A 23,485-nucleotide genomic window follows, 5' to 3' on the forward strand; every position below is an offset into this window, starting at 1 on the left:
GAGTTTCTGCCCCCAGCAATCTCAGCCCTTTTCTTTGTTTTGTCACTGTTTATCTATTGCCTTCTCGGGGGGAGGTGCGTACCTCAGGAAGCACTGTAAGGGGTGTTTTAAGTCTCCCAAGGGGTGTTTCAAGAGGAACCTAAGAGGGTGTAAGAGCAGGATTAGCGCAGGGCCTCTCCTGCATCCTGCCCCTGCGCCGGGTGCCCACAGCACGGCGATGGCCTGCTACATCTCCCAGCATTGTCCCTGGGGCAGCCAAGGCCCGGCCGCCTGTCCTCACCCTAACGGGCAAAGGGAATCCCACTGCAGAGACTGATTGTGCGCAGATGGCCTAAGAGACAGAGCAGTTCATACTCTTTCTAATGCAAATTTTTGTCTCTTTCTGCCTGTTTTGACTTTCTGTGCAGCCTGAAACCTAGGTGTATGCTGGCAATAAACTGAGCATGGAAGAGAAAGGGGTTTTCAGTCCAGTCATTTCAGATTCTTACTTTTCTTTCACTGTGTTAGCACAGATTTAATGCAAACCTCTAAGAAGCGGGTGAGAAGAAAGATTCAAACACCTTTAGCTTAAAGGTTGGGCAAACAGAGAGAGGAAGATACTGGGTAACAATTTTTTAAACCAGAAACACAACCATGACATCAGGAACTTAAACATGACAAAGCAAACAACATAAACTTGCATCTCTCACAATGTATCAGAAATGTGTACTTCTCAGACCTTAATGTCGCCCACAGAGCATGAGGAGGCACAAAACCCCAGTCGGTTTTTCCATCTTTGTAAGTGACAGACAAGCCTTAGAAAGGCAGACAAACCTATACGCGCACCCAAAGACCTGCCCTTGGCAGTGTCATACTTGGTGTCCTCCAGACACAAAGCTGAGCGACGCCCAGCTCTGCCCCACCTCTGGGAAACGGTGCTCTGCTGGGGCTGCCAGCACCAGCACCAATGCCACATGGGCCAACGCTGCACTGCAGCATCTGGGCAAGGGGCCCGGCAGCCAGCTCTCGGCGTCACCTCCGAGACGCCCCTCCATGCACACAAGTGCCTCTGCCCCGCCACCAGCAGCAGGGGAGGAGAAGGGAGATATTACCTCTGCTCAGTGTGGCATCCTTCTTGTCCGACAAGCTCATGGCCAGTGACGCCCCTTCGGGGATCTGCAGAGGAAGGGGTGAGCAGACGTTGATGACAGCGCCCTGGCAGCACCTCCCCGCCTGCCAGGGATGGACCCGGGCATCTCCCGGAGCCTGGGGATGCTGGTGCATACCCCCGCGACTGCCCTGCCCCTGCTCCAAGGAGGGAACTGGTAATAATGGTGCTGCCCTACTGGGAAAGGCTTTTTTAAGGGCAAATACAAGATTGGGGCATTCACAAATGATGAGAATCAGGCAAATACATGTATCCAAGATAAATTTTTGGCAGGTCAACACCAGGTAATTTGAAAAAGAAAGCGTGTTGGGCTGTGCATACACTGTTTTGCCTTTCCCCAGAGAGTGAGAAGAAACCTCAGTGCAGGCTGAGGACTCGCTGGGGAAGGGACCATCCCTTTGTTCTGCATCTGGCTCTCAGCACAGCAGGGCACTGAGCCAGAAGTGGGGCTCTGTGGCACTGCTGTTACACAAATAACAACATTAATAAGTACTCAGTTCCATTTTTGATTTTCCATGCACTGTTACAGAGCAGTGAGGATTATGCTTCCATGCGTATCAAGGAATGGGGAAATCAAATAAAAATTTCTGGTTTTGTTTAGTTTTAAAGGAAAACTAGTCAAGAGAACAATTTGGTTTGCCACATTTCCCAAATTTCTGGCCTCTTCTCAGCAGCATCCCTAGCCTCTGCTCTCAGGGCAGGCAGTGACAATTGTGCTAGCGATTTCAGCAGGGGTACGGATCAAGAGTCAAGTGATACTAATCAGCCAAGCTGGTGGCCACTGGGAATAGGAGTTTTTTTTTTTTTTTTTTTTTTTTTTTCCTCTTTCTGTTGTCAGTAATAACTTGTTTTGCATGAAGAGTGTTTAATTAGTTTCAGTGTGTTGCAATATTAACGAGCTTCTCGCCAGGGCAGATGTCTATTCCCCGGAAGCTCTCTTGGAGCTATGGCAACCTTCCTGCTCGTTTCTGATAATCCTGTTTTTGGAGGAGGAACTGCCGCTCGCCCCTGAGGCCAGGCAGGCTCCAAGGAAGCAAAGCTTTTCTGCAGCGCTGGCAGGTTTACCTTGTAATGTGCTAATGTGTTGAGCTTCTTCCTGCCATCCTCCACCACCGAGGTGTCGTCGAGGTCCCGCAGGATGTAGCTGTCGGTGCTGGTGGCAAACCACTCTGAGCAGACAGAGGGGAGACGTGAGTGCTCAGCCTGGAGGAGGCTGGTGCAGCAGGACCGAGAGCTCCTGGTGGGCACCGCGCCAGGCAGCACCACTGCAAAGGCCTCTGGGGCTCTCTGCAACTAAAGCAGGTGTGCTTCAGCCACCTCCAGGGCTAAGCCCAAAGCAGGGGATCTCTGGACTAATGCTGGGCTGGATGGCCCTGGGAGAGGTGACAAGGGCTGGTAAGGAGCACCTCTCCCCAGTCCCTGTCCCTGTCTGGTCCCTTGGGGCCGTGAGGGACCTGCCTCACGCCGCACTGTGCGGGTGAGACACTGCGGGGCTGTTCACGTGGCTACCAAAGGTCAGTGGTGGCTCCTGGTGGGGCAGAGCCAGTCATGGCCAGGGGACGTGCCACAAGCACCAGGGAGAGGAGTACAGCCCTGGCACTGCTCCAGCCCAGTGTGTTCTCCCAGGAAGACTCCCCCGGCACCAACTATGCTGAGTTCCACGCCTTGCGGCTCCTTGTGCCAGCCAGTGTGCATCTCCACAGCCTGTTGTGTGGCATGGAGGCACCGAGGCCTGCGTGGTTTTCTCTTCACATTCTTCTTAAGTTCTGGGAGGAGGAGTTGTCCACTGGGTGGATTAATGACACAATTGAACCCATGGACAGATAGGAGTCCATGGGCTCATTTATGGCTGCCTATGGAGAGACACATATTAATGAGCCATGTGCAGACCCAAGAGTGTTTTAGAGAATACCACTTCTCGGGTTTACCAATATGGGCTTCAAAGGACACAAGTCCAAGCACCCCTCTGTTCACCCTGGGCTTTCCTAAAGCTCCTTTCCAGTTACATGGCTCCCTGCTGCCCACCAGGATGTGGTCCCATCACTTATTCCTGAAGACAGTCCTCAGGAAAAGGCTGTCTTGAGCCTGCCCTCTCCCAGTGCTACGCCACCCAGCACCCTCCAACAGACACCACGAGCTGTGCAACATCAGCTCCTTCATCCACCGGTAAAGGCCGGCCTGTCCAACACAGCCGTTCCTTACCAAGATCAACATCTTCCACCCTCGGCCACTGGGAGTAGGGGACGTTCTTGCAGAAGGCCTCCAGGATCTTCTCTTTCACTTGGCTGAGTGTGTCTGTGTCCATGGCCCTGACGCTCAGCGAGTCCATACCACAGCCTTGGAAAGAGACGTTGAGGTTCTGCGGGCAGAGGCCAAGCTAGGAGTGAGGAGCGGCAACCTACCCAGCCCTGCTGGCTCTGACGGACATGCGGCGCTGCAGCACCCACACAGTTCTTGCAGCTGCCTGCTGGGTGCTGCACTGCTGGAAGTCAGGCTGAGTATGTGGTCAGCTACATTTTACCCCTAGTGAAAAGCGCTAATTTATGACTGAACTTATTGATGGAGCCAGGAGGACATGGGGAGCAGTGCTGCACCCTCCTTTCATGCTGCCTTACTAATGGGCCTTAGCCCTGGTGCGCAGAGACCTCCTGTGTGGTGGGAGGGAAGTTCAGCCCCTGCCACCAGCCATGTTCTCAGCTTCTTGGCTCTGACCAGCGACTAATTGGCCAAGCTGCACTGTTTAAACAAGCTTTAAGCACACTGGATACTGGGTCTGGTGCTACTCTGGTATTCAACACCCCCAGCATGCAACAGCCTGTTGGAGAAGGTAACTGAGCAGTAGGATCATCAGCTGCAAGGGGCTGTGGGCTGCTGCAGATACCACTCAGACCTCGGGGACACCCTGCGTCTGCTATAGTCACAGCAGAAAGCTGCAGGGCAACCAGAGTGACTCTCTTCCCACAGAAAATCCTCTCCTCTTTGGTAGATGCTCCCATGCCACTCAAGTGAGGAGAGGGATGCAGAGCACAGACATTTCCTCCTTGCACAGGATCTGCAGACCCAAAGGTCACAAGCACAGCACTGCCCACCTGCCCGCTGGGGGCTTCATCCCAAGGCTGCCTCAGTGCTACCTCCTGCTTCTGTCCTCCTCTCCTCGGTGTGTATGAACAGAGGGCCACTCTGTGCGTTGGAGTAGCTGTGAGAGCAGTTCTGAAGCCAGCTAGCTACCTCATTTGCAAGCCCAGGTAAGGAAGCTGTGCAGAGGCCAGAAGCATTGTTGTATCTAAGCACAGCTGCCTCTTAGAAGGACATACAGTAAATGAGAGATGGATGGCTGGGATTCTCACAGCCTATCGGTTCCTTTGCAAACGCTGCTTTCTAGTATCAGGATACACACCCAGCACCCTTGGTGATGACAACATGAATTCACAGATGAAGTCTGATTTTTGCCATAGCATTAAATGAAGATGATTTTTCACTTTGTATCCTGTGTGGGTGTTTTTTAAAGCAGAGGTTTGGTTACCAGCAATGAAGGGGATTGCCAGTGAGTTAGCCCTGCAGATGCTTGCCTTCCTCCAACACACTCTGCTCATACTTTTGCTTCTTTTCTTGCAATCAAAGTAGGAAGCAGCTGTACTTCCTTGCTCAGACTTATGAAGTTACCATTTCTGCTGAGAAAGATAATACTTTGCGTCCTGCTGCTAACCTCTCTTGGTCTGTGCTGTAAATTTACAGGTCAATTGGTAACAGGAATCTGAGAGGCTGTGGAGCTCGAACCTGCTCTGAGTTACAGTGATGCACATCTGGGGTAACCCACTGACTTCAGTGAAGCTGCTCCAGATTTATGCCAGGTAATTGAAAGCAGGGTTTGACCCAGGCTCTGGAAAGGCGTCTGCTGAATTATGTGTCAGGCAGTGAAGTGAACGAAGTCCTTCACACACACAGCCCTGTTCTGCCTGGTTGCTGCAGGAGGCAATTTGCAGAACCACTTTTCAGCACCATGTGGTGACACCCTGCACGCAGCCCAGGATGCGAGGCCATAGCCAGCACCTTCTCACTGGTAGTGAAGACGCTGATTTGCTGGGAGGGGTGAACCGGTTCCTTCAACATCCTGCACATGGCAGAACAAATTTTCCTGCCCCCCTCCACCTCTAATCTCACCACATCAGCAACCACCACGGGCTGGACATGAAAACAAGCAGTCACTACAAGCCTTGCTCCACAGCCAGGAGCCCAGGCATAAGCGAGGTGCCCACACAATTGCATAACTCACACAGGTATCACACGTGCGTGGGCACGAGCCCCGTGTGGGCACAGCTACCTCAGCACACCCTGATGGGGTGGGATACTCACCCTTGGCTTCGCTTCAATGTTCTCCCGCAGGAGCCACTCCTCGTTGAGCGTGTACCTGGCTTTCCCCGTGATGGCATCAATAGAGCCTTTGTTAATCTGCTGCTTGATAGCACAGATTAACAGGAAGAATGGCTCGCCAACTGTCTCCTGGGAAAAGGGAGAGAAAGCCATGTCAGCAAACCGAACCTGGTAGCAGCACAGATGGGGCATGCTCTGCAGGGACCCTGGGGTAGCTAACTCCTGATGTCCCTGGCTCTACAACCCCACACGGTGCTCAGGGCCATCGCTCCTGGATGCCTGCAGCACCTCTTCTCCGAGCCTCTCAGAGGCTGCTCAGAAACCCTTGGACATGGGCTACATGGCAACGCAGACAGGAAGGTGGACATTGCAGATGGCTGCAACCATGGGCAGTTTTTTTTTGGGGGGGGATGAGCTGTGATTGTCAGCCTCCATGTACCCCATCCAACTTTACAACAAGCAGTGCAGGTTGTGAACTACCACCAAAAGGCTATGCCAACATTTTATATCATGGGCAGAGACTTAGTCACTGTTCAGAAGGCTGGGGCACAAGCAATAGCTGTGCCAATGGGTACATGCGTGTGCAACACTCGGCAACAATACAAATGTACATTAATTAACATGGGAAATTAAACATGAACATCAGGAGGAATCTGGCGTACTCCTGTACAGCAATGTTTCTTGCAGCCTGACAGAGCCTATACTGTATAACATATTGCACCCTGCAGGACAAGGAATGAGGCTGATGTGCACAAAAGCCAGGTCTAGAGGGACATCTGGATGCCTAACTTCCTCATAAAGGTATTGGCTGAACCTCTCTTTGTGCTGCCTGGTTTGCCCTTGAACTCCATGGGAGTAAGGCCACTGTGTGCATACACTGTGGCTGTGGGAACCAGTGTTCCTACTGCTCATATCGCAGCAGAGCCTTGATCACAGCAAATGATCAGGGTCAACCAAGCTGTTCCCACATGATGGCAAGCAGACCATTTCACTCCTTACATTTGTCAAACTTTGTCTTATAGGATATATGTGAATTGTGACACTGCTGCAGTAAAAACAAAAAGCATAATAGGGACCAGCTATTTGTGACATGGTTCAGCTACATGGTTTAATGCCAGATTTCTGATACATTTATGTCTGTTACACTGATGTGCAAGTAAAACACAAGCAATTTTCTTAAGAAACGTTTCAGTACTGGAGTACATCCCACTCTCCCTAATGTTCATGTGCAATTTCCTTCAAATGAGGCAAATGCAAATTATTGCACATTTATGCACTACCCGAGCATCACACACACCCCTGCACAACCATTCCTGCCATCTGAAATCCTGCTCAAGACAACAGATATCAAATGATTTTGATATTTCTCAGCTAGGAGCTGCTAAATCCTGTTCAATCTGCTTCTTAATTAAGACTTGGTGATTATTTTATTCTAATTGCCTTATAATTGCTAAAGCAATTAGTTTGATGTCAATTTTGATTCGGCTGCATTCAGTGCAACTGACGTTAAGGCACTGCAGCAGGGCTGTAGGTGGGCACGCGCCATCTGTGCCATGGTGCACGCGTTTTATTTTCCGAGGGCAATTTTTTTTATGAACATGGGGAAGTTCCTTGGGCCTTCTGCTGGGGTTTAATGACTTCTTGCAATGCTCCTTCTGAACACACAACACAAAATGTGTTCTGAAGCAGACCCACTGGTGCTGGAAATGGAGGAAGGTATGGCTTCCAGAAAGCAGAGGGACACATGAAGTCATGGTGCTAAGGAGAAGTCAAGGATTGCAAACAGAGTGGAGAAAGTGTCAGAAGACATAAAGAAAAGTTAGTTTCTGAGAGAAAGGCAAGATTATGAGACAACAGGCAAGGGGATTACATTGACACCAAGACATCTCCAGGTTGCACTACTTTGCATCACTAGTGTGATGCAAGCTGGCACACTGCCACGCTGACCCGATGCATGAGGTGCTGACAGACCGTAACAACAGCCCTGCCACAAACAGGAACTCTGCTTGTGCTCGAACACGTGGTGAGGATGACCCCGAGGCTAGATTCAGTGCCAGCTTTTGGAGCCTGCATTGTGTCCCTTGGGAAGCTCTGGTCCTAGACGCAGCTCCAGCCACAGAGGGAAGTGAGGGTGCTGCAAACTGCTACATAGAAACTGAGCCAGTCCTGCTGATACCAGGGCTCTTTAATGCCTGCAACCAGCAGATGCTGCACGGGTCAAAACTGATCATGTGGCACCTTCTTGCAAATGCTCGATGGAAAGGGGGCAGCCTGAGAAACTGGTGAAATGGGTGTTTCAAATCCTGCTGCGGTGTGAATGAACAAGATCTGTTCTCAGGACTCGCCGCACAGGAAATAAACTACAGTGCTCAGCCTGTTAGATACTATTTCTGTTTGTCTTCCAGACTCAGGAACTGTGGGATGTTATGGAAATCTGCAAAAGTGCTAATCAGACAGCAAATTTCAAAGAGGGGAAAGAAGGGCTGGCAGGCAGGGACGAGAGATAAAATGGCAAGTTTGGAAACCTCAAGCATTGTTCAGAAAATTCATCTGGAAACAAATCAAAACTGTCTTTGGACTTGGCTAGTTGGGAGAAAGGAAGTTTAACTAAAAGAGATCAGTGCTGATTCAGGATAAAAAATACTTAAAAAAAAAAACACACTCTGGGGCCTTTTTTTCCTCCTATTGTGAATGTATTTTAATGAGACTTCATTTTCATTTTTGACTGAACTGTTACAGGCTCTTAAAGCTACCCAGGACACTCAAATAACTTTACAGTAATGGAAAGCACAGTTCAGGCTGGCATTACTTGAACTGCTTCATAGATTATGAGCGTGGGAGGGCTTGGGTTTTTTATGCTTGGGAAAAGAAAAGATTCAGAGCAGACTGAATTCACATGTTGCTGCCCTACTAACAAGGCTGACCAGTCACTAGAGGTGTCCTCCCAGGAACATACTACAGTTGTTTCCAAAAAGTCTTGGTGAGGCTGGGGTGGGAAAAGCACAGAAAACAGCTGCTTGTCCCAGTTGCCAGCTAATTTTAGGATGATTATCTCTTTGCATAATGTGCCCCATGAAAAATTTTGGGAAATTTGGACACTGATCTAAGTGCTGTATTTCAGGTCCTTAATTTTCATTTAGCTACCAGTCCCCTGATCCTGTTAGAGGCTAGGCAAAATGGTACAAAGGTATTGCACGAGGAAGGCTCTTTTCAGCATTTTTCCATCATTTTATCTTCGTTTCTCATACAGTTTTACAGAATCCAAGATCTACAACAGTTGTGTAAATGATGCAAGTTTTCAAGCACTCTCTGATTCCAACCCCAAGGAGCAAGCCTCCTGCTACTCCTTCATGCTATCTCCTGCACACATTTCACCCTGTCAAAGTGGTAACTCCATTGCCTTCAGGTGCCCTCCATATGTTTAACCACGAGTGACTGTGGCCTGCCACTTCTTCCCAGTTGAAGACAGCTCCTTCAAAGCATTTTCCCCCAAAACACAAATGGATGGACTGTTAGGCAGAGCATTAATACGAAACAAATGTTTCGAGCATGTAGAGTTGACTTACAAGGGAAAATACAAGCACTTGGAATTTTTCCACTGAACAACGGCAGGGACCTTTGCAGCAGCTGTTTCAAATAGACGTTGTGATTAATGGGGATAATTCAGGAATGAGAACCAGACCCATTGTCACATGTCTGAGAGCCCAGTGCTGCAGGCAGGCGGGCAGCCTCTTTTTTTAACCAAGGAATGCCTCTCTGAGGGCAACAGAGTTTGATCTGGAAGGACACAAGGCACATGGGAGAGTTCAACTATCACTAATATTTAAATAGCTGCCTTGAGCTAAAAGCAGCTCATGCAAGGAGGTGCTTTAGAGGCTCCACACTTGGTTTTGCAGCGGGGAAGGCTCTGGCTCTACTCAGGCTGCTGCCCCTGGACTGGGACACCTCCATCCCTGTGCACAGCCCTCTCCTCCAGGGAGGGACAGAGGCCTCTCCAGACATTTCTGTCTCATCCATCCCCTTCTTCCCATGTCAGCAGGCAGCAGCTTCTCCTCCAGCTGGGCTCCCCACCTCCACTGCAGAGCCTGTGATGGACAAGTCTCTTGGAAATCAAATCTTCACTGTGCTCTCTTACGGTGAATGTTTGCCATTCAGAAATGGGGAACAGGCTGCGTCGGGGGGGCAGCAATGGTCCTGACTGCTGTGGCATCAGGCTGAGCGCGCGAAGCGAGGAGGGGCACAGAGCCCAGCACTGGGTGCTGGCCCCAGCTGGAGCAGGCTGGACACGGGTGAGTGAGTCCAGCAGCACAGCCTGTGGCATGCCACCACCCCGGCCCTGGCTGCACTGCACTGACAGCCTGCCCGTACCACCCTGAGGCCTGCCCGTGCCGCCCTGAGGCCCGTGGCAGGCAGGCAGCCGGGTCGGTTCAGCTGACGGCGGGCACCAGCGCTGCTCTGCACGGGCAGCCCCAGCCCCAGCCCCGGCCCTGCGGCGGGCACCCAGACAGGCCTGCTGCTGTGGCCACCTCCTCGCCAGGTGCCACGGGAGTGGTGGCACAGGCGCTCAGGAGCTGCGTCACCATGAATTAGCTCTGTAATGTGCCCGCTTCCTCAGGCCCATGTGACAAGATCTGACTTTCTTCCCTCTTTATTTTTTTTTCCCCTGAGAAAGCCTTCTTGCACAATGTCCATTTTTAGCAGAACTGGAGCTGGATCAGATGCCTCACATGTGGGCTCCACTCTCCAAAAAGGAGAGATCAGCACTTTTTCTCCCCAGTGGTTAAACTACAGGCACAAAAACTAAAGATTAAAAAAAATTCACTAATTCACTTTTTTCTTCTCTGACAGTCTGGAAAGCCTTGCTCCATCAGCACAGCCATCCCTTTTCATTCTCGTGACTTTTCTTTCATTATGGTGCATAATTATGTGAGCTAAAATGAAAGATTAAGAACTACAAAGCCACAAGCTTTAGAACAAAAAGTGATCATCAGCTGGGTTCAGAAGACATGATATGTATAAAGACAATGAGATATTGCTTCTGTGGCTATAGCAAACACTTTGCAAAAGAGATTTTTCAAAAGGCCTTTTCTAGGCTTTCCCCTGTGGATATAATGGGGTGTCCTCCAATTAGCTGCTGTGGAATCAATTATGTTATTGCTCAATTCTTCTGGGAAATTCCAACCAGAACTGGCAAGCATTGGACATAAAGCACTCAGCAGATGGAGATGCTCTGAGATGCCAAATATATTCCTTTTTGGTTACTGTAGGAAGATAGTCAGGCTTTTGGGACAGACATTCCCCATCTCCTGATAAGACTTGTCTGGGCAGCGTGGAACCACGAGGACATGTCCAGAGCGAGGAGCACCACACACAAGTGGGCACTGGCAGCTCAGCAGCCTTCCTGCCCCTGCACCACAATCCCCTCCTGGGCTCTTGCACTCGAGACAAAATACTGAACTAGCTGGCGACCATCAGTAAGGCTATGTGAGCTGGTCAGGGAAAACAACAAATAATTGGAACAGTTCCCAAAACCTCGAGCCATTGTGGTTATTTTTCAATTCCCCTGTGAATCTCTTCTCAAGCATGGTAACAAATGGTAGCTAGTACTCTTGCCTTACAAAAGGCAGGCCACACCAGGAAGCCTGCCATGAAGTCTGATCACAACAAATTACCAGGCAGAAATGGAGAAGCAACCGAACTCACAGTTGCTTTTTCACACTTGAACCTTTCAATCCGTTAAAGTTTGTCAACCATTAGTGACAAGGCAACTGGCAAAACTGGCGAGTATTTAGGTCCTCAGCTGACTCACATGTCCCTTGTTACCCCTGCATGCCATGCCAAACCTGCACCTACAACAGCACTGATCTGTTTATCTTACTCTGAGATAGCTGTACATGCAGATGGACATCCAGTTGGTGAGCATCTTCTCCACTACAGATTCAGTTCTCCTCAGCATCAGCTTGGGGTTTTTGGAAGCTGAAGCATCAATTAGATCCACCAGGAGGTCCTTCATGATGCTAGTGTAATATTCCAGTTTCCCATGCAGCGCAATAGTAAGCAGAGAGGCCAAGTTACACCTGAGGAACAGAATTGTGTATGACTTAAGCACTGACACAAGAAGACTAAGTTGACAACTATCATTAAAAAAAAATAACACAAAGGCAGTGTTTCTGATAATTTTCATGAGCTCTCTCAATGGTGTTAAACTTCAAAGCCTCTTTCAATGCTGCAGGACCTCAGGTCAGCCTGCACACACTTACTGGTAAGCCAGCTGTTCAAGGACACACACACTGCACAAGCAGGCCACACATTGCACCTCTTGGTGCTCTTCAGAATAATGGAGAAGGTTTATGGCCATTCATTTCTAATAGAAAAGTGGGATCTCAGTGTAAGTCAACCTTCAGGTGAAATGCATGTCTCTAGGCAGGGGCTGGATCACTTACGGTTTAGGGATCAATCTGTCTTGCCCAGGTCTTTGGTTCAAATTTAGCCTAAATGATCAGAGGCTAAAAGCCACAGGTCTACAGGAAAATGTCCATGTAGGACAGGTGACATGCTCAACAGCTCCCTCCTCAGCAACCTCATGGGGCAAAGCAGGAGCCATACAGCTAACTTTCAGAGCAGAGACCATGAGGCAGCAGTCAAGTCTACTAAGGCTCTAGCACCAGCCTCCTGCAGGGCATGCATACCCCTTCAGGCAGGCTGGCTGCCTGCGTGGCTCTTCATGTGGTCTTCTGAAGCTCATACCTGTCTCTAACAGCAAAGTCCTTCTGTTGCTCAAGAGCGTGGACAAAAACAATGAGAAAGTGCTTGTTGTTGAGCAAGGTGGAGAACAGTGATATTCCTTCTTCCATATTGGGTCTGCAGTTTTCAGGGATCTAAGGAGAAAAATTAGAAAACAGCGTGAGAAAAACACTGCTTGTTGTTTTCTCCCAGCCTTCATCCTACCTGACTGCAAGGATGTCCCTGCTGAGCAGAGAGGTACTGTGCTGAGACCCCTGTACTACCTCTGCTTGTACTAGCCAACAGCACGCTTCTGTGGTGAAGGCACAACTGCATCTGGGCTGCATCAGAAGCAGCATGGCCACCAGGCCAGTGGCAGTGACTGTTCCTCTCTGTTCAGCACTTGTGAGACCATCTGGAGTAGTGTCCCCAGTTTTGCCCCCTCCCTTTGAGATGGACATTGACAAAACAGAGCAAGTGCATCAGAGGGCTGCCAAAACAATTAGGGGGCTGTTGCACACAGTGTACAAGGAGAGGCAGAGAGACCTGGGGTTGTTCAGCCTTAAGAAGAGGTGGTGAAGGGGATAACTTACTTTGGCCTTCAACTGCACCATGGGAGGGTAAATAAGACAGAGCCATGCTCTTGTGTGTAGGTACAATGATAGGATGAGAGGCGAGGGACACCAGATAGAGCACGGGACATTGATTACATATTAGGAAGAAAGTTTTCACCTTTAAGGCTATCTGGCACTGAAACCGGAGCCCCAAGAGGCTGTGGGATTTCCATCCTTGAAGGTGTTTCACACTCAGCTGGACAAGGCCGTCAGCAACCTGATCTAGTTGGAGCTGCTTTAAGCAGATGTCCCTTCCAACCTAAAGACACTCTGATTCTTCCATTCATGATTTCTTGTTCACACGAAACCCAGCTATGGGATAATGGCTTTTACTGAGTCCCCATGTGGGACTAATCTCATTTATGATGAACTGTGTACAGAACTGAAGTGACATACAATATGGTACACCTGGGAAGAAAGCCCACAGTGAAGCTGGGGAGGATCTTTGGGCAGAGCTTCTTCATGTGAGAGCAGAATTTCACAGATCTATCTTCTCCAATCAGTAAAAGCTGATCCAATGCTGGTATGTGTTAATTGTTTTGAGTGATCGAGCATTTTCCACACACCACAAGAGAATGCATGGTACTGTCAACACATGTGAGTATGGTTAGCAAACACTCAAGAACATTTGTTTTGTTAGTGGGTTACTCACTTTCCATTCCCCCACCAGGAGCGGATGAGTTTCTTGGACCTGGGACCCCACCTGGGAGCTGAGCTGCTGGGAAGGCAGAATGTAGCACTCCTCATACAGCGAGGAACACTGCAACCAAACACAGAGTTAGCAGAGGGCAGCTGAGCCAGGCCAGAGACCTCCTCGTGTGCTGCACACCACAAGGGAATGAGGTGGAGAGAAATGTCATCGGGACTGAAGACCACCCATTATGAAGAAATGCATTGGAATGGTTTATGAAGCCTTTAAACACTTTGCAAGAGCCTCTTGAATGAGCAAACACTACAAGAGTTGGGGGGAGGCAGATGTCTGAGCAGACACAAGGCTGTTAGGGTAGGGAGACTGCAAATAGACTTATGTGACAGCTAGAAAATCCCAGAAGAGAAAGCATAATAGGAGAGTAAGTCAAAATAGAGAAGTACTGGATGTCTTAACATATGTAACTTTTGAAACAGATGGGAAAAATGTTTAAATCTCTTACATTCATATAGCAGCCTGAATCTTAGAGAGCCTAGTGTGCAGATATATAGAGACTGGATAACTTAAAAACCTGAGTAATAACTACTAATGAAACACTCTGCAGTCATAAATCATCCTCTCACTCCTCACCACCGAAACGCACCAGCCTCAGGGGTGAAATACAGCAGCGGTTAGCAGCACACAGCAACGCGGCGGAGCATCTGGTGACGGGAATTATGGCACTGTCACGTCTGGCGCTGCCTGGAGGAGGGCTGTGGGCAGACAGACCCAGCCTGCATGCCCAAGGGGCATCTTACTGGGGGCACTGTAAGCCCAGTCACTGGCAGAGAGGAGCCAGAAGGAGAGACAGAGACATCTAATGAGCTCTGAGAACTGGCAGCGCAGCTGGAAGTTCTCGCTGGCAAGCTGTGTGGAACAAAAAGCCACCTTTCTCAGAGCACTGACGGGAGACGCCCTCAGATTCCTCCCAACAGACAGCAGGGTACAACTGGAGCCGCTGAGGAGAAAGGAGTGTCCCCAGCACTGTCTCCTCATGTGAGAGATGCCACTTCCAGACGAGGGCACCCAGTGGCACCAAACCGGTGAGCTAGCACAGCTCCCAGACCCATGCCTCGTCTGCCTTCTAGCTCTGCCAGGCTCCGGTCATGTGCTGAGCAAGTCTGACCTTACTTCACACCCCGGGAGCTGTGGCTCCACTTTTGACAATAATTAGGGCTGAAATACATGACAACTACATATTTAACAGTGGAATGATTTTGTTACACTGTAATAACTCTGGCAGAGGGCCCTGTTCTGGTTAGGAAGAAATTGGGTGTGATTAGGTGCCTGTGAAATGTGGTATTGCCTTACTTTGGGAAAGAAGGTCCGAGTGACAAAGTGCTTGTACTCTAGGAACGGGATCCCTTGGCTGCGGTTCAGCTCCTTGGTCAGGTCTGTCATGTCTGTCTGCAGCTCAGCAAAACCTTAGGCAAAGAGACCCGCAGATGGTAAGAGCTCTGGTAATCTACCAGCCGAGACAGAGAGAAGGCAGGCTGGCACTAAAAAGCATTGCTTGTCTCTTCTGCCTTCTTGAGCCTTCTCCCTTGAGTGGGCTGAAGCAGGGTTTTCTTGTGGAGCAGATTATTTTCAGGGTTTACCTGTCAGTGCTATACATCACATCCTGCAGCACGCACAGAGAGAAAATTTCCCCTGCCTCCCGGAGACCAGCCCTGAAGTCTGCTTCTGCAGAAGGATTTCAGTGCTCATGGCAGAAGCATGTACTTAGCAGACAACAAATGCAGATGCTTGCCTTACTTCTCACATTGCTCTAGCAGGAACGTGTTGCCGGTTTTGTTGCATCTAATCATAAAGCACACTAAAAATTTGTGTGACCTGCAAGCAACCCTCCAATGTGCCTGAGAGCCGCTAACCCTGAGACAGGGAAATCAGTGGCACTGGAGATAAGTGGCTTGCCCAAGTCAGGCAGCAAGACCGGCAGAGCCACACTTCCAGCCACTGAGCCTCATTCACAAGTCCTGCTGAAGCAGAAAGGCAATGACAGAAGCTCTTCTATAAGTAATTCTATAAATTCCTACAAAGAAGGCGGTGAATGTCTTCAGCCCTGCTATTCTGACATCTCCCTCCCAGTCCTGGCTCCTCCATGGTGCCCAAGAGTGGTGACTTACCTTTGCGAATTTCCTCCCGGATCTGTGACTCCATCTCCTCCATCTGGAGCAGGGTTTTCTGCCAGTAGCGCTCTGCTCTGCGGCTCTTCGTACAAAACACAAAGAGAGCTGGAAGAGAGGAAAGGAACAAGCCTCTTGGACTAGGATGAAGCTGGACCAGAGTGGTCCTCTGTTAACGTGGGTGCAGAAAGCTGAACTCAGTGTTGGTTTAACACATACAACAAAACTGGTGCTGATTAGGCAGCTGTTGATTATCTGTAAATAAGTAAAACCAGCTGGACTTCAACGATCATGCTGTCACGGACATCTTCAATTTATTTCTGGGCTGTCTATATTCAGATCAATTGCATATTAATGTAGTCCAGCTCATTAATGAATATTGATTTTAGGAGGCTTACCACCTGTATTACAGTGTTCATGTCTCACATTCTTCCCATACCTTCAGAAATATGTTTGTAATGACTAGTAGTGCATTTAACAAGTAGTGTGCATTATAACTTTTATTAAAAATAAATCAAATCCCTATTAGAAACACCTAATTTGCTGTGAAATGATGGGTTTCTGGCTGCACAGTTATTCTGGGCACATGATGAAAAAATACCCTAGCCAAAGGACACAGGTGCACTGTGCAGCTTCCAGTGAGGTTAGCAGACTGTTATGTCCGCTCCAGATCTGCAGCTAAGGCTGCTTGCTCTGTTTTTTATACTCTTTGTCAGGCATCTGGCACTGTCTGTTACTGATGGGTCAGATGGACCTCTGCTCTATGACAGCCACGCCGGTGAGTGAGTCCTATTCATGCTGTTAAGAGTCCAAGATCAGTTTCTCACACCCTTCTTTATTTTGTGTTATAGTAGCTACTCAATACTATTAAGAAGTGTTTGGGGAAAAAGAGTAAAGTTATTTATAAACACCACAGCCTCAAGTGAAAGAGTTAAACTAACGATTCACCCAGCAAAAGCTCCACACTGCAGGAAGCTTTGATCCTGGGTGCTGGCTTGGTCCCACACAAAGAAGAACGGCTACTGGCTGCATCCAGACCAGTTTCAGATGCTGCTCAATTGCAGCACTTAGAGGTTTCCTAACATATGAGCAAGCAATCTCCACCTCTCCATGTGCACAGAGAAAAAATCTCAACGTAGCCTAGAAACACATCATCCTGTTCCCTTACCTACGACGGAGAGAACCAGCAAGATGCTGCAGATGACAATGGAGACGATGATTGCAGTCTCTCCTCCCCCGAGGTGCAGCATTGCAATTGTGTAGTTGAACTTTCCAACTTGGATCTGGAGAGGGAGGAGAAGCAAGAGCTGAGCAGCACGTTACCAAAGGGCTCAGAGGTCAAGCAAGGAAGGCTCCAGGGCAGCGCTCAGCAGACCTTCACCCAAGGACATGCTGGCCCTGCTGGCTCAGCCCACTGGGCTTCTCAGGGAGGCCAGGCTGTGCCTTTCACTGCCAGCCCATGGGGACTTTGTGTGTGTCAAAGCAGCCCAAGTCTCTTCCTGTAAGTCCTGGAAGAGGACCACAGCCCACTGCCGGGCTTTGAGGGCAGAGCTCTAGGCTCCATCTCACATCACGGCCCCACCATACCCAGCCCAGAGCACAAGGCAACCCTGTCCTAGAGAACGTAGCATACACGTCCTAGCTGATGGTAGCATACAGTATTTGCCATAGTTGTTATAGAAAACCACTTTCACTAATCACCCAACTTTGTTATGCCCCAGAATAGCCTTTTAGTCCCAGCTGCACACTCCTTCTCCTCCAAAAGCAGAATGGCTGCTGCTCAAGAAAAGGAGAGTAAAGAAACTTGAAAGTTTTTGAAATACAAATAAGGTAAGGGAACAAAAATAAATAATAATGCGACTAGAGACAAGTAATGATCTTGTGGTTAAAGCAGTGGATGAGCTGGCTCTGCTCCCAGTCCACGCTGCTTGTGGCACCAAGCACAAACCACTCAATCTTAGGGCTTTGGTCTCCTGACCACCATAAGGGAAGAGGCCAGCACACATCACAGGCAGGTTGGCAAGTCTTCTCATCGCTGTTTATAAAGGGTTCTCTACACTTCTGGGATGAAAAGGTTCAACAGCATCATCTGATAAGGAAAACTCATGATACTACAAATCTTTCGCTTCTGGAAATGTGTTTCACTTCCCTAAAGAAATGGGAAGTGAGAGAAACTTGAACAAAATATTGAAAGAAGGGAGGAGAAAGTAGGGAAGAGATGGAATGATCTTACAGCTACATCTGTGTCACGGAGCATCTCCAGGACAGGTGTACATTATGGTTACACTGCAGACAGCTCTCAGCACCCCAGCCCACGCAGTGCCACAGGCAGGGCATCCCACCACATCCATGGTGTGAGACACGGTGCCGGTCCCTGCGCAGGTGGCAGAGAAAGGACGGCCCTTGCGAGGGTGCTGCCGCCACGCTGCGCTCGATGCCCAGGCAGGGCCCAGGTGCTGGGGTGAGAGATGGAGCCACGAGTGCCTGCAGGTTTTGTGCACAGCACCCCAGCCTCGAGGGCTTCACTTGTTTTCATCTGAAATGCTGCAGCATGGCAAGTCCTGCCTACCTTTAGAGCCATTTATTTCCAATAACTCAACCTTTCATGTTTGCCAGAAGAGAAATCCCATGCTTGCTGTTTAAGTTTGTGTCTAAATGGTTTGGTCATGAACAAAAAACGGGGTTGAAGGCCTCAGCAACCTTCTCTTATTTATTTGGACAGTCTATTCAATACAATTTTTGTAAGTGGAATTAATTAGGCTGGAGGTTAAATGGCAACACTTCCTGTGGCCACCACAGGGTGGGTGCAGAGATCAGCCGGGCTGCAGTGGGGGCAGCCAGCGCTGGGCAGGACAGACACGGGCAACACCAGGACTAAGCCAGCCTGGAACCGAGCCCCATCCTGCCAGCACCCTCCAGGAGAGCTACCCAGCAGCCCCTGAAGCACAAGCCCCTTCCTCAGCACCACTGCTTCACCCCACACAGCTCCTGCTGCCTGTGCGACCTGTGAGCACTGTCAGGGCCCAAGAGCATGGCCACGGAACGGGCACCCTCAGGACCATGGCTGGAACTGAGATCAACAGCGGGACATGCTCTGAAGGGCTGTTTTCCCTCACTGCAGATGTGAGCTCTACAACAAAGTCTGGGCAGTCACAGCAGGCATTTCAGCTCACCAGAAGAATTTGCATCAGCCAGTGAGCCGGTGGGAGTTCTGCAGGCTCCGATAACTGTCAGCGATGCAGATCAGGTAGGGACCATTGAGCAAATCTGGCCCCGTGCTACCAAAGCTATTAAAAGTATGTTATAAAGGCAGCTGTTGCCTACGAAACGGCCAGCAGGCAATAACTCAAACCACATATGAAGGTTTAGTAAGTGCACACAGAGATGAATGCAAGCTGATTATTTAGCTGCACTCTTACTGTTGGTACACTCTTAACAGCTATGCAATACTTTGGTGCTGGGTATCATTCTCCTGCTTCCTAAGGATCTACTGGGGCATTACCCTGAATGATTTATGTCAAACCCCAAACTAGCAAACTCATAAATTCCCTTTGTTCCCCAAGGGGATTTCTCTGTTTCTCAGTTCCCACTAAAAGCCAAAATTACCCTATTTAAAATTTCCATTCAAATGTCTTAGGAAATCCTGCTACTTCTGCATTTCCATGTTGCCAGTTTGCAATAGAATTTCACATACAACAGACCACAACCAGCATGCTGCATAACCCCACGAGCAAGCTGGTGCTACATCATTGTGCTCACCTTCTGGGCAGTGCAAGTCCACAGATGCCCCAAATCCCTCTGCACTCATCCTCCCCCTGCCCACACCATGAGCTTCTGCTCACTGGATATTAACCCATCAAAGGGACAAACTCAGCTGAGAGAGGTTGCAGGTTCCCAGACCATGGAGATGGAGGCATTTTCTCTCTGAGTATGAAGAGCTGTAACCACATCCCTGTATGGCAGTGGGCTGCATACAAATGAAAGAAACTGAGGGAAAGAAGAGCAGGAAATCAAGCCCTCTATGGAAAAAAGACCGTAACAAGGTATTGGGAGTTTTGCAGACACTTAAAGACAAGTGACAGCCCTGAATACCAAGCTCTCTGCAGTGATGTAACGGTGACCCTGGGAAGAAACCTGAAACTTCCCAGGCCTGGGAACTCCTCCCATGCTCACCACAGGCACCCGTCTCCAGTGGTTTTTTGCAGAGCAGTAAGGTTCAGGTCTTCATTTCCACTTGTAGCTCTTATGCTTGCAATAGGAGGCCTGATGACTGAAAACTGTGTGGAAAACCCCAAACTCATCTCACAAGAGCCAGAAAGAAAATTACTGCAAGTGACAAAAAATCACATGCCTGGGATTTTACAGTGCCTTACAAGAGCTAAGGAGATCTCCTGCTCACAGATTACAGCAAAATTAATTCAATGTTCAACTGCTCGTGACCAATGGCTGGGAGCATGGCGGCCATCCTCCATGACTCGGGGCAGCTTCAGCATGCCCTACATCCCACCACACAAGAAAGCCTTGAGACAACTGCAAGCACAGCGCGTTTTGTCCATCCTTCCGTTTCCGTCCATGTGGCTTTCTGCCAGGCTGCCTGTGAGCAGCTCTGTCCAGCTTCACGACCGACTCCCTGGCATGCAGGGCATGCAGCCCTTCTGCCCGGCACGCACAGCCTGAAGGCTTCTGGCACTTACCGTCACTGGTAGCTGTCTTTCTGAGGTGCTCAAGGACTCGTTTACAGAGCAGTGAATGACTTTGTCTGAAACAATCTGGATCTCGCATGAGATAAGACCAATTTTCACTTGGTACTCATTGCTTTCCAGGCCCAGGTTGTCAGGCTCTTTCTAAAGACAAAAATAAAATCAGGATGACAATCTCCAGAGTAGCAGTTGGAATTGCAGTGGGTTTTCCTGCTTTTCTTTCTGTTCCCTGCTGTTTTTCAGGCTTGGGAACACTCTCCCTCTCCGAGAACATTTTTCCAGCACTCCATAGGAAACCCAGAACTAAGCCATTCCCCATTTTCCTGTTTCCCATTCCACACTCAGCATGGTGCATGGGACAAACAAGCCCCTCTTGGAACCTGGGAAAATCTGCTTTTGATCTGCCCTGGCTGAGCTCTGCAGATAAGGATCTGAGCATCCACCTGGAAGGGGGAAGGATGTACAACAGAGGAGACAGCAAGGGGATGTGACTGCAGGGCCTGAGGAGTGTGGGGGGAGTGTGCTTCTGAAGCACGTTGCAACCAGTGAGGATATCCTGCAGTGAACAATGGCCTTTGAATTAGTGCTGCACATTGTACAAGCCACTCTGAATTGCTGTACCCTGACTTCCTTGTTAATTGAGCTGATATCAGCAGCCAAAAGAGAAGAATGCATTACTTGCTTCTGCAGGAATAAATACCTATTGTCAGGACCTTCTGGAGTACCTGCCTGATTTCACGCCAGTGCATTATTGTTCTTTTTCACATATCTAGCATTTTATTTAGCTGCTTGCTATTACGTCCTTCAAGCGCAGCTCTCTGTTGTGATGCCTCAAAGAGCATCGCCGGACAGGCTGCATCTCCTGGTGAACAGGAGGCAGGCATGGCAGGCGAATGCCTGAGCACAACTCCTGCCTCTCCCATCCTTGTCTGCCACCTTTACTGGGGCTGTGGACAGACGCTGTACTAGTCCTCCATTTGGCTGAAAAGCTTCCCAGTGAGGAACAGCAACAGCCCTGAAGAAGCAGAGCTGTAAATACCACTCCCTTACGTGTATAACCAGCGTCAAGGGCTCGCCGGGGTGGTGCTTGATCCACTTCTCCTTCTTGGCTGTGAAGAACTGGGGGTCAGCATAGTACTCCAGGCTGAACTTGCTGATGTGCAGGGCCTCCTCTGGGTACATCTCTTCATCCAGAGCTGGGCGGTCGTCTGTGTAGAGGCGACCATTGAGATAGAAATCGATGGGTGCAGGCTTGCTCCCTGCAGTGATGTTGGAGGCGGCAGGAGAGGGGCAGGTGATCACAGTGTCGGTGTGAACCTTACAGCTCTGAAAGCACGTGAGAGTACGTCCATCAAAAAAGGCATCCTGAGTGCCCTCACCCACCCAGGCACCACTCAGCATCAAGCACACTGAGAGCACCAAGGACATGGTTGATAACAATAATTACTGTGTGGGCATAAATTAGGCCTGTCACTCTGCTGAGCTAAGGATCATAACATTTTCATACTTGCTCCCAGCACAATCTGCAGCATGGACTAAGGCTCATCTGCATACCCGAAATGTCTCTGGGCACAGGGCATGCATCCCTGCTCACAGATACTGGGTGACATAGAGCAGGGCACCCACCGTTTGCTCTCTGCCAATGCCACGGACCACCATGGACACGTTCTGGACGAGCTCAAAGCCTCTTCCTTCCAGGGTGATGATCCTGCCCCCGCTTTGAAAACAAGGGAAAAAAGAGAGGGTGATTGCAGAGGAGGTGCTCTTGATGCCAGCACACAGCATTGAGGTATAACGGTTGGGTCTCACTGCCTGTCATTTTCCCAGGGATGTTTCCCAGCTGTCTGAGCAGAAAATGTAACCCAACGGTCAAAGACCTCCTCTTACTTGCCACAAGCATCTACACTGCTGCTGAGATAGGAGGGAAGGAAGGAGGAGAAGCTGTCCTCATGGAAAGGGGCAATCTCTTCCAGAAGCAGACTGTTCCCTCTGCTCCCCTTGCCCAGAGGAGCAGGCTGCCTCTGTGTGCCCAGGGTACAAGCACATTGCCCGGGCCACCAGTGGTGTAAGAGGTTAACCTCTGACAAGGCAAAGAGCAAGGGGATATTCCCTGTCCCTGCCCCACAGTGACCCACAGAGAACTCTTAAGTCCTGGGGAGAGAAGAGACCCCTGTGAGGTTGACATGGCTCCTGCATCTCCCAGTCACTGCTGATTTAGATCAAAATGTGACAATTGTTTTGTGTTTCGGTTCTGCTGCCTGGGGAATGTGAAATATGGGCCTCAACGTGTAGCCAGTTAGTGACAGTAACAGAAGGACTTGCTACACACAAGACTGCTAGGCAAAACAAGGGGTGGAGAGCAAGCAACAGCTCTTCGGCACTGGACAGCAGAAGTATCCTGGTTTTGGCTGGGATAGAGATAATTTTATTCACAGTAACTGGCATGTCGCTGTGTTTGGGATTTAGGATGAGAATGATGCTGATAACACACTGATGGTTTAGTTGTTGCAGAGCAGTGCTTGCACTAAGTCAAGGACTTTTCAGCTTCTCGTACTGCCTTGCCAGCATGGAGGCTGGGAGGGGACAGCCCGGACAGCTCACCCAAACTGGCCAAAGGGACATTCCACACCATGCGGCGTCATGCTGAACTACAAACTGGGGAGGTGGCTGGGGGGGCTCAGGGACTGGCTGGGCACTGGTCAGCAGGTGGTGATTGTGTATCACTTGTTTTGTATGTTATTATTATTATTATTACTATTTTATCCCTTCTTTTCTGTCCTATTAAACTGTCATTATCTCAGCCCCTGAGTTTTACCTTTTTCTTCCCAATTCTCTCCCCCATCCTGCTGTGGTGGAGTAAGCAAACTGAGCGGGAAAGTGTGGTGCTGAGCTGCCTGCCAGGTTAAATCACAACAAGAAGCTATCCCCTGAATTTACCTTCCCCTTCCTTGGTATCATGTTCAACATTTAAAGTATCTGTCAGGGAATAGCCAGGACTTACAGACCCTATTATCTCAAGAACACACTATATTCAATGAGTTTGGGTCCAAGGCCCTAAGAAATCTCTTCCAGTGCTGTAGATACTACCATGTTTCTAACTAAGTTTCTAACTAAGT

At 49.4% G+C, this 23,485-nt stretch overlaps 1 protein-coding gene across 1 annotated transcript in view; it reads right to left on the minus strand.

The window, feature by feature from the left end:
- The window catches only part of PLXND1 (plexin D1), a 63,322-nt gene that overhangs the window by 11,266 nt on the left and 28,571 nt on the right, over positions 1-23,485 (minus strand). Inside the window, exons 17-29 of the mRNA XM_035337902.1 lie at positions 21,996-22,086; positions 21,420-21,695; positions 20,364-20,513; positions 16,838-16,952; positions 15,670-15,777; positions 14,855-14,967; positions 13,508-13,615; positions 12,266-12,396; positions 11,397-11,595; positions 5,501-5,647; positions 3,350-3,506; positions 2,213-2,316; positions 1,092-1,155 (exon numbers count right to left, since the gene is read on the minus strand). Of these exons, the coding sequence (XP_035193793.1) occupies positions 1,092-1,155; positions 2,213-2,316; positions 3,350-3,506; positions 5,501-5,647; positions 11,397-11,595; positions 12,266-12,396; positions 13,508-13,615; positions 14,855-14,967; positions 15,670-15,777; positions 16,838-16,952; positions 20,364-20,513; positions 21,420-21,695; positions 21,996-22,086 (1,763 nt within the window). The remainder of the gene's footprint in view (positions 1-1,091; positions 1,156-2,212; positions 2,317-3,349; positions 3,507-5,500; positions 5,648-11,396; positions 11,596-12,265; positions 12,397-13,507; positions 13,616-14,854; positions 14,968-15,669; positions 15,778-16,837; positions 16,953-20,363; positions 20,514-21,419; positions 21,696-21,995; positions 22,087-23,485) is intronic.

This window comes from Oxyura jamaicensis, chromosome 12 (genome assembly GCF_011077185.1).
Source record: "Oxyura jamaicensis isolate SHBP4307 breed ruddy duck chromosome 12, BPBGC_Ojam_1.0, whole genome shotgun sequence".
In the NCBI taxonomy this organism is placed as follows: domain Eukaryota; kingdom Metazoa; phylum Chordata; class Aves; order Anseriformes; family Anatidae; genus Oxyura; species Oxyura jamaicensis.